This window comes from Callithrix jacchus, chromosome 12 (genome assembly GCF_049354715.1).
Source record: "Callithrix jacchus isolate 240 chromosome 12, calJac240_pri, whole genome shotgun sequence".
NCBI lineage: Eukaryota > Metazoa > Chordata > Mammalia > Primates > Cebidae > Callithrix > Callithrix jacchus.
In genome coordinates, this window is record NC_133513.1 from 88,828,431 (window position 1) to 88,843,740 (window position 15,310).

The following is a 15,310-nucleotide window of genomic DNA, read 5'->3' on the forward strand; positions in this document are numbered from 1 at the left end:
ATTTTATTGAAGATTTTAGCATCTATGTTCGTCATGGATATTGGCCTGAAGTTTTCTTTTCTTGTTGGGTCTCTGCTGGGTTTTGGTATCTGGATGATATTGGTCTCATAGAATGATTTGGGAAGGATTCCTTCTTTTTGGATTAGTTGGAATAGTTTCAGAAGGAATGGTACCAGCTCCTCTTTGTGTGTCTGGTAGAATTCGGCTGTGAACCCGTCTGGACCTGGGCTTTTTTTGTGTGGTAGGCTCTTAATTGCTGCCTCAACTTCAGACCTTGTTATTGGTCTATTCATAGTTTCAGCTTCCTCCTGGTTTAGGCTTGGGAGGGCACAGGAGTCCAGGAATTTATCCATTTCTTCCAGGTTTACTAGTTTATGTGCATAGAGTTGTTTGTAATATTCTCTGATGATGGTTTGAATTTCTGTGGAATCTGTGGTGATTTCTCCTTTATCATTTTTTATTGCATCTATTTGGTTGTTCTCTCTTTTCTTTTTAATCAATCTGGCTAGTGGTCTGTCTATTTTGTTGATCTTTTCAAAAAACCAGCTCTTGGATTTATTGATTTTTTTGGAGGGTTTTTCGTGTCTCAATCTCCTTCAGTTCAGCTCTGATCTTAGTTATTTCTTGTCTTCTGCTGGGTTTAGAGTTTTTTTGGTCTTGCTCCTCTAGCTCTTTCAATTTTGATGATAGGGTGTCAATTTTGGATCTCTTCATTCTTCTCATACGGGCACTTATTGCTATATACTTTCCTCTAGAGATTGCTTTAAATGTGTTCCAGAGATTCTGGCATGTTGTGTCTTTGTTATCATTGGTTTCGAAGAACTTCTTTATTTCTGCCTTCATTTCATTGTTTATCCAGTCAACATTCAAGAGCCAGTTGTTCAGTTTCCATGAAGCTCTGCGGTTCTGGGTTGGTTTCTGAATTCTGAGTTCTAACTTGATTGCACTATGGTCTGAGAGGCTGTTTGTTATGATTTCAGTTGTTTTGCATTTGCTGGTCAGTGCTTTACTTCCAATTATGTGGTCAATTTTAGAGTAGGTGTGATGTGGTGCTGAGAAGAATGTATATTCTGTGGATTTGGGGTGGAGAGTTCTGAAAATGTCTATCAGGTTTGCTTGCTCCGGGTCTGAGTTCAAGCCCTGGATATCCTTGTTGATTTTCTGTCTGGTTGATCTGTCTAATATTGATAGTGGAGTGTTAAAGTCTCCCACTATTATTGTGTGGGAGTCTAAGTCTCTTTGCAAGTCGTTAAGAACTTGCCTTATGTATCTGGGTGCTCCTGTATTGGGTCCATATATGTTTAGGATCGTTAGCTCTTCTTGTTGTATCGATCCTTTTATCATTATGTAATGGCCTTCTTTGTCTCTTTTGATCTTTGTTGCTTTAAAGTCTGTTTTATTAGAGATGAGAATTGCAACTTCTGCTTTTTTTTGCTCTCGATTTTCTTGGTAAATCTTCCTCCATCCCTTTATTTTGAGCCTTTGTGTATCCTTGCATGTGAGATGGGTTTCCTGGATACAGCACACTGATGAGTTTTGGATTTTTATCTAATTTGCCAGTCTGTGTCTTTTGATTGGTGCATTTAGTTCATTTACATTTAGGGTTAATATTGTTATGTGTGAATTTGATACTGCCATTTTGAAGCTAGCTGGCTGTTTTGCCCTTTAGTTGTTGTAGATTCTTCATTATGTTGATGCTCTTTAGCATTTAGTGTGATTTTGGAATGGCTGGTACTGGTTGTTCCTTTCCATGTTTAGTGCCTCTTTCAGGAGCTCTTGTAAAGCAGGCCTGGTGATGACGAAATCTCTGAGTACTTGCTTGTTCGCAAAGGATTTTATTTTTCCTTCACTTCTAAAGCTCAGTTTGGCTGCATATGAAATTCTGGGTTGAAAGTTCTTTTCTTTAAGGATGTTGAATATTGGCCCCACTCTCTTCTGGCTTGTAGAGTTTCTGCTGAGAGATCTGCTGTGAGTCTGATGGGCTTCCCTTTGTGGGTGACCCGACCTTTCTCTCTGGCTGCCCTTAGTATTTTCTCCTTTATTTCAACCTTGTTGAATCTGACGATTATGTGCCTTGGGGTTGCTCTTCTTGCGGAATATCTTTGTGGTGTTCTCTGTACTTCCTGCATTTGAGTGTTGGCCTGTCTTGCTAGGTGGGGGAATTTTCCTGGATAATGTCCTGAAGAGTATTTTCCAGGTTGGATTCATTCTCCTCGTCACATTCTGGTACGCCTATCAAACGTAGGTTGGGTCTCTTCACATAGTCCCACATTTCTTGGAGACTTTGTTCATTCCTTTTTGCGCTTTTTTCTCTGATCTTGGTTTCTCATTTTATTTCATTGAGTTGATCTTCGACTTCTGATATTCTTTCTTCTGCTTGGTCAATTCAGCTATTGAAACTTGTGCATGCTTCACAAAGTTCTCGTATTGTGTTTTGCAGCTCCTTTAATTCATTCATATTCCTCTCTAAGTTATCCATTCTTGTTATCATTTCCTTGAATCTTTTTTCATATCTTTTTTCAAGGTTCTTAATTTCTTTGCATTGATTTAAAACATGTTCTTTTAGCTCACAAAAGTTTCTCATTATCCACCTTCTGAAGTCTAATTCTGACATTTCGTCACAGTCATTCTCCATCCAGCTTTGTTCCCTTGCTGGTGAGGAGTTTTGGTCCTTTCTAGGAGGCAAGGTGTTCTCGTTTCGGGTGTTTTCCTCCTTTTTGCACTGGTTTCTTCCCATCTTTGTGGATTTATCCACCTATCTTCTGTGTAGTTGCTGACTTTTCGATTGGGTCTCTGAGTGGACACCCAGATTGTTGATACTGAAGTATTTCTGTTACTTGGTTTTCCTTCTACCAGTCTAGCCCCTTCACTGTACAACTGCTGAGGTCCACTCCAGGCCCTGCTTGTCTGGGGTGCACCTATAGCAGCTGCGGAACAGTAAGGGATTCTACCAGTTTCTTTTTCTGCTATCTTTGTCCCAGAATGATGCCTGCCAAATGTCAGTCTTTTGGATATAGAGGGGTCAGGGAGCTGCTTGAGGAGACGGTCTGTACTTTATAGGAGCTCAATTGCTGAGCTGTGAGCTCTGTTGTTCATTCAGGGCTGTTAGGCTGCTATGTTTAATTCTGCTGCAACATAACTCATAAAAAAACCCTTTTTTTCTCAGATGCTCTGTCTGGGGGGGGGTTGGGGCTTTCCTTGTGAGTGTCTGCTGTGCTGTCCTGCCCAGCTAGGAGGCAGTCTAGTCACTATTTGCCTGCCGAGTCTCCGCCCTGCTGTTGTGAGGTTCGACCTGTTACTGCAGGCTCTGCCCTTCTGCTGTGGTCTCCGCCCTGCTGCCACAGGCTATGCCCTGCTGCGGAGTCTCTCTGTTGTAGCAGGTTGCCCCGGCAACGGCAGGCTGCATCAGCAATGGGTGTGTACCTCAGTAGGGGCGGTTTGCCTCGGTAATGGTGGACGCCCCTCCCCCATGGAGCTGCGGCCTCAGGGAACCCCTCCACGGGGAGTGTTTGGAATCACTGTTTTGTTTGTCCCACTGCGCTAACCCAAACGCTGTCACCCTGGAATCTCCTGGGCTGGCTCACTGTCCAAGTCCCGTTCAGTCTCAAGTTCAGCCCTCCCAAGTCTCAGGTTGCCGGCCCAACAGGGCACCCGGATGAGCGCGCTTTGTGTGGAGCGCTGTGTATCTCCGCCACAGCATGGGCTGCCGCCGCACCGGCTGCCGGCTGCGCTAGCCAAAACCTCTGCGCTGGCGTCCCTCGTCTCCTCTATACCTAGGAATTTCCTTGTTCTGTGGGCAACAACGATCCGTCTGGAAATGCAGGCCTGACTCACCCCCTCTGCGCATTGACCGCGAGCTTCAATCCTGGGTTGTTCTCACAGCGCCATCTTGAGTCCTCCCCCTTCTATTCTTCTTTATACCCAACTGAACTTCTCTATATACCCCAAACATGCTTTCTTCATACCTTTATTCATGCCACTGCTCTGCCTAGACGGGCATCCATAGTGGTTATCTTACTAACCCTGCAAGGCTGATAAATGCTTACCTGGTAACCAGTTAGGCACCGCATCTTCTTTCCTTGCTTTCCTGTTATCCTTTCTTCTTCTTCTTCTTTTAAAAACAACAACAACAACAACAACTCTTATGACTCTATCTGGCTTTTATTATAGTTATTTTATTTTATTTTTTGAGATGGAGTCTTGTTCTCTCTCCCAGGCTGGAGTGCAGTAGCACCATCTCAGCTAACAACAACCTCTACCTCCCAGGTTCAAGTGATTCTCTTGCCTCAGCTTCCCAAGTCCCTGGGATTATAGGCACGCACCATTGTGCCTGGCTAATTTCTGTATTTTCATTAGAGACAGGGTTTCACCATGTTGGCCAGGCTGGTCTTAAACTCCTGACCTCAGGTGATCTGCCTGTCTCAGCTTCCAGAACTGCTGGGATTATAGGCGTGAGCCACCTTGCCTGGCCTACTGTAGTTATTCATTCATATATTTTATTTTTCCTTGTGGAACTACAGCTAATAAATCTGTGTCTCTCTGATGGCAGCTAGCATTGTTCCTTGCATGGACAATGCACTTGCCTTTGCATTTGTTGAATAAAGCAACCCATAAATTAGATTACTGGAAGTAAGCTCCCTAGATTAGAGCTGCTCAGCTGAGGTGCAGAATTGGTTATAAGTATACAGAAATATTGATCCTTGCTCAACTCAGGATTACCATATAGAAACAGTCACATCTGTCCTATCAGTGTACAATACAAATTTCAGTGTACAATACAAATATTTTCATTTTCTTTGTAAGTCATGACTGGGAAAAGGTTGGGAAGTCACAAAGGCTAGATTCTGGATTTTTTTGTTTTGTTTTGTTTTTTGTATGTTCTAGCCTACAAATTCAATTGCTCCATTTCCTATTTATATTGCTACTCTTAGATCTCACAGTTGAAGGGAAAAAGTCTTTTGAAGTAATTCCTGAATTTAAAAAAATAATATTTTAAGTAAAGACTTTTACATTTTTATGTTTTACAGTACATGAGCCTCAAGGGGCAGGATATTCCAAAGTATTTCCGTCTTGAACAGTTGCAAAATGAATTTAACTTTGTTTCAGAAGAGGAAATGGAAAAGAGTAAACGTTTCCAGCTATTGCAACTTAGAAATGCAGGTCAATTAGATAATTTCCTTCTACAGCAAATGCCCCTCCATGATACAGAGATTCCAGATTTAGTCTTCCAGGTATTTGGTTTCTATTTGAATATGGCTTCTTGTATGATAAAGTTAACATTTTGCTGCTTTAACCTTATTTCTTTTTTCTAAAGCTAATAATCTGTAGACAGACTTCCTCCCTTCTCTTTAGGGATTAAAAATGTACATATCTCCCAAATTCCAGAAATTCTTCAGCTTGACTTTGCAATTTAGTGTTGTCCAAACAGTCTATTCAGTATTCAACAGCCCAAATCCTTTAGGCATATTCTAAATGTGTGTTACTATTATATTTTTGTTATCACAGCTTTGGGAGAAAGGGGGAGAGATAAACTTAAGCATTAACATATTAACAATTAACAATAAACTTAAACATTAATTAACAATAAACTTAAACATCAATTATAAGGCACATCTCAATGTTAGAATCTTTGAAATATTTTTAAAAGAAAACAAAAGCTGGAATGCACAATAGGTTGTCATCAGCTGGTGCCAGCCAGCTCTACCATACTCTCAAATAAGCTTTTCATATTAGTTTCTTTAAGTTTGCTACTTGGTAAAATTTGAATATGGATCAAATATTAGATAATATTGGAGAATTACTGGCAGTGCTTACAGCATTGTGGTTGCATAGAAGCATGTCCTTAGTCCTTGAAGATTCATGCTGATGTATTTCTCTAGAGATGCTTAAAGTGTCATGATGGCTGTAATTTACTTGGTAATATGTTAGCTAAAAATAAAATAAATAAAAACAGATAAAACAAATATGATAAAATATTAATTATTTAATCTACAGGGTAGAGATACGGATTTTAATATTTCTCTGGGAGGCCAAGCCAGAACAATAGTTTGAGTCCAGGAGTTTGAGACCAGCCTGGGCAAAATAGTGAGACCTCATCACTACAAAAAATAAACAAAATTAGCTGGGCATGGTGGAGCACACCTGTAGTGCCAGCTACTTGGAGCTGAGGTGGGAAGATCACTTGAGGTCAAGGCTGCAGTAAGCTGAGATTGCGCCACTGCACTCCAGCCTATATGACAGAGTGAGATCCTGTCTTAAAAAAAAAAAATTACACACACACACACATGTGTGTGTGGGTGTGTGTGTGCATATGTATTTCTACTTTTCTATGTTTGAAAGTTTGAAAAAAATTTTAAACAAAAATAAATAGCATCTAACATACCAGTAAAACCCCACTAAAAATGTAATTTAACAAATATATCACTTGTAAGAGCAATAAAGACTGTAAGATACATAGCAATATGTTTAACAAAAGTTGTGCAAAACTCAACAAATAATATTTTGAAATATTTTTGAATGATAGACAAAAGAATCTGAGTAAATGTTCATTGATAGGAAGAGTCAATATTGTAAACTGCCAATTCTACCTATATTAAGTGGTAAATATAGAAATGTAATTCCCAACCAATGAAATAGAATAGACTTATTATGTATATGTGGAAACTTTATATTTGATAGCATTGCCATTACAAATCAGTTGGAAAAGAACGAAGGATGCATTAAGTGGTTTTGGAATCATTATTCATACATGTGGAAAGAAATAAAATTAGATTCAGACATCATAAAAGAAATAAATACCCTGTGTCGTGAAGATTACTTGTAAAAAGCAAAATTTCAAATGGGCATTTCAATTTTGGGATACAAAGGTATTTCTTAAATAAGACACAAAAAAGTATAAATTATAAAGAAAAAGATTAATTTGTTTTTTTGTTTGTTTTTTTGAGATGGAGTCTCACTTTGTTGCACAGGCTAAAGTGCAATGGCATGATCTAGGCTCACTGCAACTTCCACCTTCTGAGTTCAAGTGATTCTCATGCCTTAGTCTCCCTAGTACCTGGAACTACAGGTGTGCACCACCACACCTGGCTAATTTTTATATTTTTAATAGAGACAGGGTTTTGGCATGTTGACCAGACTGGTCTTGAACTCCTGACTTTAAGTGATCCGCCCCCCCTGCCTCCCAAAGTGTTAGGATTACAGGCATGTGCCGCAGTGCCTGGCCAGATTAATAAATTTTGTAACATTAAAATTAAAAACTTAGAGATTAGAAAAGTTATTCCCAACACATATAACATTAAAATATTTATATACAGAGTATTATGTTAACTCCTAAAAATTAATACTTTAAATAAAGTGATATGAAATAGTAATATGATATTTTCTTAAATAAAAGTTGTTACTTGCAAAAGAATTAATTTCAGGATTTTTAATGGCTAATTAGAAGGACAAGTAATGTACTTTCAGATAATGGAGCATGCGTCATTTCATGGCTGAAGATTCTAAAGTATTTATTTCATTATTTTTGTATCATCTTTAATAATATCTATAATATAAAATTGTTTCCACATACATTGGGGATATATAATACAGAAAATGCATAAATAACAAATGCAAATTTACTTTATTTCGATGAAGCATCTAGCTGCACTGAGTGAAGTGCCAGAATGTTTCCAATGTCCTACACATGAACTGAAGTGACTAGTGATATTTATTGCAATGTGTCATATATGAACTCTTTGTTACATTCAAGAAGCGGAACTAACAATTCTGTTTTTAGGAGTATGAAAGTCAGAAAGAGAAGGAGGTATCCATTTCAGATGTAAATTCTATTATAGCACAAAGGATTAATTCTGCCAATTTTCTGAAAAAGGTAACAACAGCAACAGCAACACAATATTATCAATATATTTGCATTTGCTTTTATGAAAACTGGGCTGCTAGATACATGGTATTACAGTCCTTCCAGAGAGTCAGATGGACAAATCCACTCACTCGTTACTTTTCTGATCACTGAGGAGTTTTCTGTTCTTTCAGAGTTAGTTTCCTTCATTGACAGTGAACTCATTATTAAAGCACATCCCAACCTTTTCTGTTTAAATTTTTAAAAATTCCCACCTCTTCTTTGACTCTAAAAGTTCACCTTGAGAGATACTACAGCATTTTGCCAGAACTGTATTTACTGGTGCCTCATATCATGAACCATAGCAATTCAGGAGATGAAGGGATGAAGGAGCTACCAGAGGCACAGAGACAGTATTTGAGAAATAGATATGCTTTGAAACTAAGCCAAATAGTAAACATTTACAGAACACTCTAGCAAACCAGGTTTGAGTGGAATCCTTCACTGCATTTCATACCCGATTTCTATCAACCCCTTATCACTCCACTAGACTTAGAAGCTTAGTGCAGGGGCTACATCTACAGATTCTTAGTGCCTACTGTAGTACCTTACACTTGGAAAATGCTGATAAATGTTTGAGAAATTAATGAAGTAAAGGATGAGAGCTGAGGTGGTTTCAACAACTCCTACAAAAGTAGATTCTCACCCCCTACATCTTCTTTGCTGTAGAGCACCAGAGCAGCATTGCAGGGTAATTTGAAAAGAAGCAAGGAAAGCTACAGAAATAAATAAGAGACACATTCCAGATCCCTCATGGGGACAGGTGAGAGGCAACCACATATAGCTAGTAAAGCCCCAGGCAGGTGTCTGAAAATCTGTTCTTACTACCATGTGTGTCACTGGCAAGTAACTGAATCACTGAGTCCCACTTGATATTTTATGAAACCGGACAATATTAACACTTGCTTTGCTTTACGTCCAATGTGAGGGGTGAATGAGATAAAACCACAAGTGCTATTCCAGTTCATACACCACAACTGTGAGATGGAATGTGGACTGCTCTAGCTCTTCCAGAAATGAGAGAGCCCCTTTATCACTGGCATGTGTTTTCCCACTCATCCCTGCCTCTCTCACTCCTTCTTTACTAGCTCTCTCTCTGTGTTTTTTAAGTTTGGATGTGCTTTAATAGCGAGTTTGCGGTCTCAGGAAACAAAAATGTGTTCTTGCTTATAAAAAAGGGGAACACACACTCTTCTTATCCTGTTTCTTCTTTTTTATATAAGGAGAAGCCCAGGAGGGAGGGTAGCAGAGGGTTAGGAAGGACATAAGAGAGCAAGTATCTGAGGATGCTTGAACTTCATACAGGAATCCTGGACATGAACTTTATAAATATTTTGTGTTTAGATTTTAACTCCTTATGAAGACTTCTTTGCTATCTGACAACAGTTTAAAACTACAGGTTTGAAAAATAAACTAAAATGAAACTACAGGTTTGGTAGTTTTATGTGATAATTACTGTAATCAAAGACACTGGAAAAGTTTTCTTCTGGAGGACTTTTGGGGCCATAGGTGCCCAAATCCTTCCATGGGAGGAACTCATGGAACTGTGAGTTATGTGCATTCCATTTCCTGCTGTGTTACTGGAGTCAGTGATGGCTGAGGGCAGGGTTACAGCAGTACAGAGTGAGGTCCCAGTAGTCTCAAATATTACTAGATAAATTTTTACTGAAGCGTTTTCTCTAAGAGGGTAGCATATCACTTCAGTCTGTCCATTTCATTAATTTATTCAATGAATATTTATTGAGCACCTACTGTAATCCCTGAGCTCCTTGAGTATATATTCTATGTCAGATCATGGGAAACACGTTATTAGTATGTTACAGAACGAAAGGTGCTATGAAAAATAAAGTAGGAAGAGAGAACAAGAGTTCTGTGGGGGGTGGGGGTTGCGGTGAGCAGGGGCACAATTTTAAGTAGAAGTGGTCAAAGAATCTGGTAAGAAGGTAGCACTTCTGCAAAAGACCTAAAGGAGATGAGGAACCTAGCCATGGAAGTTTTGGAAAAGAATATTCTAGGCTGATGGAACCCATACGTGAAAACTTGGTGTAGAAGCACACCTGGCCTGTGGGAGAAACAGCCAGGAGCTCAGTCTGTGTCGTGCCAAGGGAGAGAAGAGAGAGAGTGGGCAGTGAAGGGGCCACTGGGGTCTTGTTCACCTTCAAGGTAAACAATTTGTTGTCTGTGTGCCAAGATGGTTTTTAGGAGTTGACGTTTTTCCCATTTGTCTCCCACCACTCCCATTTCCTACCCACTTCAAGAAGACAACTAGGGCCTAGGTTATGTTGTCTCCAGAATGATTTTTGAAAGGACAGAAAGCAGAAAATCGCCTCCAGACACACCCCTGCCTGGTTTCATATCTGAAAACCCAAAGACAGGGTAAAATAAGAAAGGGAAGGATTTCCTCAGACTAAAAAGGAGATGTTCAGAGTCCTTGGAGGAACTAAGGTCAGTGAGTTCTCCAGGTAGGAAGGGCTAAGGGAGATGGCTCCCTTCAAGCACTGACTTTCATGCCAGGCTGCCAGAATGAGGTCTTAAAGTCAGAATAGGATTGACTCAAAGGAAATGCAGAAATGGGATCACATTTCCTTGGGTTTGCAGATCAAGACTCATGTCCATTAGTGGCTATCATAGAAGTGGATTCACAGGGCAGTTGTCTCCTTTGGTGAAAACTAGTTCTGGCAACGTACACTGTGAGTTAGATGAAAAAAGATATGAGAGCAAAGAGTTTAAGATGAGATGAACTGGATGTAGAAGCACAAAAAAAGTGGAAAGAAATAAACTCACTTTGGTGAGACCATGTGAAATTTGGAAATGACTTTAATAATGGCAACAAACAATAGTATTTTCACTTGTCTAATCCCCTGCTCCATCCATTGCTGGCAAAAATTAGGAGTAAAATCTAGTGGCACCAGTAGCATTATAAATGCTTAACCTTAAAATATAAACAATACATTTATTTATTAAATTCTAATTTTTTTTAGGTGAGAAGGTTGATAATGAAGAGAACTGTTAAAATTACCAAATACAACTTGTCAGATATTGTGACTGATTATGAAAAAATTATATCTACAAGGTAACTGCTAAAGATGAAATATATGAAAGTATGAAATATAACCTTTAAGATTATCCCTTTAAAATCTTCTGAGTTTTCTATTTTTATTTTAATTAAGCCATATGTCAAAAGATACAGTTTCAGATCATAAAGTAAAATATGATGACTTAAAATACTTGGTCAACTTAAAGTTGCATTTTGGAATATCTACATGATGTATTTTCAATTATATAGTATTTGGGGGCAGATTTTGCCCTCTCCTTTGACAGACTTTAGGGCAAGAAAGAAAAATACAAGAAGCATCTTTGTCCCAAATTAGTTTTGCCCTTAGATTTCCTGTCTTGAGACTGCTGTGGGAAAAGTTCTTGCTGCTAGCATCTTGCTAAGCCTGCTCCCCTTTGCAAAATGGAGAATCCTCAGCTGTACAAAGGCACTGAGATCCACACGCAGCAGTTGGGGGAGTGTTTGCTGAAGTAACTCGATTATCATACTGTCCTATCTGTGAACTAAGGGTAGGAACAGGGCTGTCTCTGGGAAAACTTCCTGGAGGCCACATGCAGACTCTTGGAATGATCAATGAGGTTTAACTGGTTTAGGATGCTGAACTCTATTGTGTTCTACTTTTCAGTCCTTTCGGGGGAAAAATGGGTGTGACCATAAAACTATACTTCCATGGATTTGTGTTGCCCGGGTTGGCGGCATATATAACTAACTCTAGTTTCAGAGCCATGGAGAAAATGTTAATATTCAGGCACTGTCAAGAGAATGATTCCTCAACAAAAAATAATCTTCCAAAAGATCATTATGTTTCATGGCTTTACCGCTCCATGTTCACATCTATCTCTCTTTGAACCGTATACCCAAAGGGCAAGGAACAATCGGTCTTTCTTAATATGAGGGAACATGGCATCTTTTCCTTCCTACGCTAAGAAAAATATTTCTTCCTTGAGTTTAAGACAACTCCGTCTCCCCTCCACAATGCAGAGAATATGATTCAGAATAATGGTCTCCTTTCAGTTACTCAAAAGACTGATATCTTTTAAAACCATGTTTTTAAAAAAAAATGTAAATGAGACTGATGATCATTTGTTTATTCTTTAGCCAATTGACAGATGCAGTTTTTAAGTTTGTTGAACCACGGAGAAAGTTAAAACCTCAGAGGAAAGAAAGGAAACAAGTCACAGCACAGACGATCTCTGATGGAGATATTAAGATTCTTGTTCGAATAGTGAGGGCCTATAATATTCCTATGAGAAAAACAGCAATTAATAGGTAAGGCAATATGCCCCAATTTTTAGAGTTGCAAAAGGTCTATCTTAAATGTGATTAATTCTTCATGCGGTTATATTTGGAAACCTTTACACTTTGTTAATGCTCCATAAACATAAAATGAATGAAAATTGAAATCTTGATTTGCATAATCAAACCTGTCAATGCCATGTATTAAGAGTTTTCTCAAGTTCGTCATTCCCAGAGTAACTTTAACATGTATATTTTGAGGGTGTTGGCTGCATGTTCACCTTCACATATTATATCAAATAAATGCTTTTATCTCTATTTCCTGTTGTAAAAATTCTGAAGCTTCTGCTGCCAACTGCCCTATTCCATGCCACTGGCTCTCTCAGTATTGGAAGCAGAAAGCTGGAGAAAGTCAATGGGACACTAATTTTGTTTTGGGAAATGCCCCAGAAAAGCTGTGAAGCAAATGTGGAATGGTGTATAAAATCAGAATTGCTACAGTTACACCCTGCTCTGTTTTAGACCTGTTGTTTTTAGGTAACATCTACAAATATAGGACTTCACCCATCCTTTCTGTAGGTGCCCCAGTGGGTTTTATTTGTGTTTTGGGGGCAGAGGATACATGGGGCCAGAGTGGATATCACCAGTGTGTGGCCAAAGTATGGCATCATGAATATTAAGTGCCCATGTGTATTTAGTGTATCCTGGTTATTTAGTGTCTCTGATATTTAGCGTCAGTATGATTTATATATTACTAATATCCAGTATCCAAATGCCTTAAGAATATTAGGCATTCCCCTCTATATTTTGAGGGTGTTGTGTCCAACACATGTGCCCTACTTGCTTACATTTATGCTTACCACAGCTCATGAATTCTCCCTATGAAAAACAAACATTCTGCTAATCTGTAGTTAACACCTCTTGAAGCTTTTGCCAGTGTCTTAATAAATTACAGCCTTGTTCATCTAAAAGAATTGAATATGCTCAAAACAAATTTACATTTCAAAGGCTGTTTTGTGAAATAAGGACATATAAAATCATCACCATTTTCTAAAAGCATCATACTGTTAAAAAAAATTATAACATCAAAAAAGTTGGAAGGATATATCCTTAAAGTATAATTTGTCTTTTTTAATATTTATATAATTATATTTTAATTGGCATCCATCATGAATAACTTGCCTTTTCTTTTCCTTTTCCTGAATACCTGTGAATATTTTGTTTAGACTAGATCTAATCCATAGTTCAGTATTTAGGAGTTGCTCTTCCAGAGTAGTAATTATCAAATGTTTAGCTGTAACCACACATGATAATACAATTCAAAGCAAACTCGGTATGAACCAGAGAAACTGACTTATATATCTTCATAAGCACAGGAAAAACCCACCCACTTCTACCAAAACTAATATTAAAACTAATTAAGGTGTATGTCTCTAATTGTTTTCCCTGAAGAGCCTTGGATATGTCTACTCATTTGAAATCATCCATATCTTTCCTCAAACATAAAGAAACAATCAAATCAGTAGCCTCAGAAGAGATCTTACGTGAGATAAGTATTTAACACTTCTATAAAGTACAATATTATTATGTTTGTTCTGAATTACAGTTAGCTCTTAATTAATCTCTCCATCTATATTTTATTTGGCTTCCAGTTTATTTTCCATAACACAGTAAAAGAGGCCTTTAGAAAATGTAGTTCTAACCATTTCATTCCCTGCTCTTGGGGTCTATATGATAAGGTATAAGACCTTAAAATGGCTACAAAATCTTCAGGCATCTGGCCTGCGCCTACAATTAGCCTCATCTCTCTGTATCCCGTAGCCATGTCGTGCTACTCCTTGTTCCACGAGGCCTCTACTAGTTGTTTCGTTTGCCTGGAATGGCCTCGACACATTACCATGTTATTGTCCAAATGAACTATGACTTGAAGTTTCCAAGCACACACTCAAGCAATGTTTTCTCCATGATGCCCACCTTATTGTCACCCCCAAAAGTTAATCATGCCTTTTCCTGAATAATTTTCACACCTTTAAGATGTTTCTCTCTTTTCTCACATTTCATTGCACTTCTTTGTTTACCTGTATATTTTCCCCTGAAAGACTATAAAATCCTTAAGAGAAAGTTCTGTTTATCTTTAGGTCCTAGAAAAGTACCTGATATAGAATAGAGCCAATAGATGTTGATTCAATAAATAAATAAATAATGGCTGTTTGAAAAACTAGGAAAATGAAGCCATGTACTTGCCAAGTAATTTCCTAGACCTCTACTTTTATTGACTATATAAAGTATTTCAAAATCTAGTCAATGTTTACTCTGTGTTTCAGGATACTGTATATCCATTTGTGGAAGTTTCTTTCCAGCACACTGTATACCAAACCAGTACAGCAAGTGGATCTCATCCATGCTGGAATGAAGAAATTAAAGTAGACTTTCTGTAAGTTGGAGTTCATTGTTCCATAGCTCCTAAAAAAAAGAGCAAAAACAAAATTTTTTTGTTGAGCTACTTATTGAAATAATCATTGAAACAGGCTTTATTTACTTTTATCTGTTTTTCTTTTTTTTCCTTTTTGTAAATTATTTTATTTCTTCCATGATGATTTAAAGGGAATATCTTCAAACCAGTACGAATACTTCATAAATAATATCTGTCTGTTTTCTAACCAGTTGAGTAATTTGTTGCACAATAAGCCACCTCACATCTAGGCAAGATATACATTAAATTTGAATAGTGAAGATATTACACAATGAATTAGGGCACAATTAAAATTTTCTTTAAATATTTCCTTGGGGGAGAGTGCACCACACTTCCACTGAATGAAGAGAAACATTTTTACAGTCCAGAGGTCTTTTTTTTTTTTTTTTTTTTTTTTTTTAACACTGATTATGCCATGAATTCATGGGAAAGAGGTTCCAGGCAGCTCAGGCTCCTTCCCATTGGTTCTCACAAAGTGTGCTTCTCTGGGTGGAGCAGGGTGGCGCTTCAGTTGTACCCAGGTACCTTTCTCTCTGGCTTCTTTCTTTTTCTGATCATTTTCCTTCATGCATTTCAGGAAGCTATTTCAGCTCTTAGAGTGCTTACTGTGCTTTATGTGCTCAATACACACATTAATTCTCTTGGC

General features: G+C 38.2%; 1 protein-coding gene across 12 annotated transcripts in view; it reads left to right on the plus strand.

Annotated features, from left to right (window-relative positions):
• CC2D2B (coiled-coil and C2 domain containing 2B) overlaps window positions 1-15,310 on the plus strand; it is a 125,433-nt gene that overhangs the window by 80,480 nt on the left and 29,643 nt on the right. For all 12 annotated transcript variants that reach the window (XM_078346157.1, XM_078346158.1, XM_035268582.3 and 9 more), the window contains 6 exons: window positions 5,028-5,231; window positions 7,778-7,870; window positions 10,882-10,973; window positions 12,054-12,224; window positions 13,644-13,740; window positions 14,504-14,625. In XM_078346157.1, the coding sequence (XP_078202283.1) occupies window positions 5,028-5,231; window positions 7,778-7,870; window positions 10,882-10,973; window positions 12,054-12,224; window positions 13,644-13,740; window positions 14,504-14,625 (779 nt within the window). The remainder of the gene's footprint in view (window positions 1-5,027; window positions 5,232-7,777; window positions 7,871-10,881; window positions 10,974-12,053; window positions 12,225-13,643; window positions 13,741-14,503; window positions 14,626-15,310) is intronic.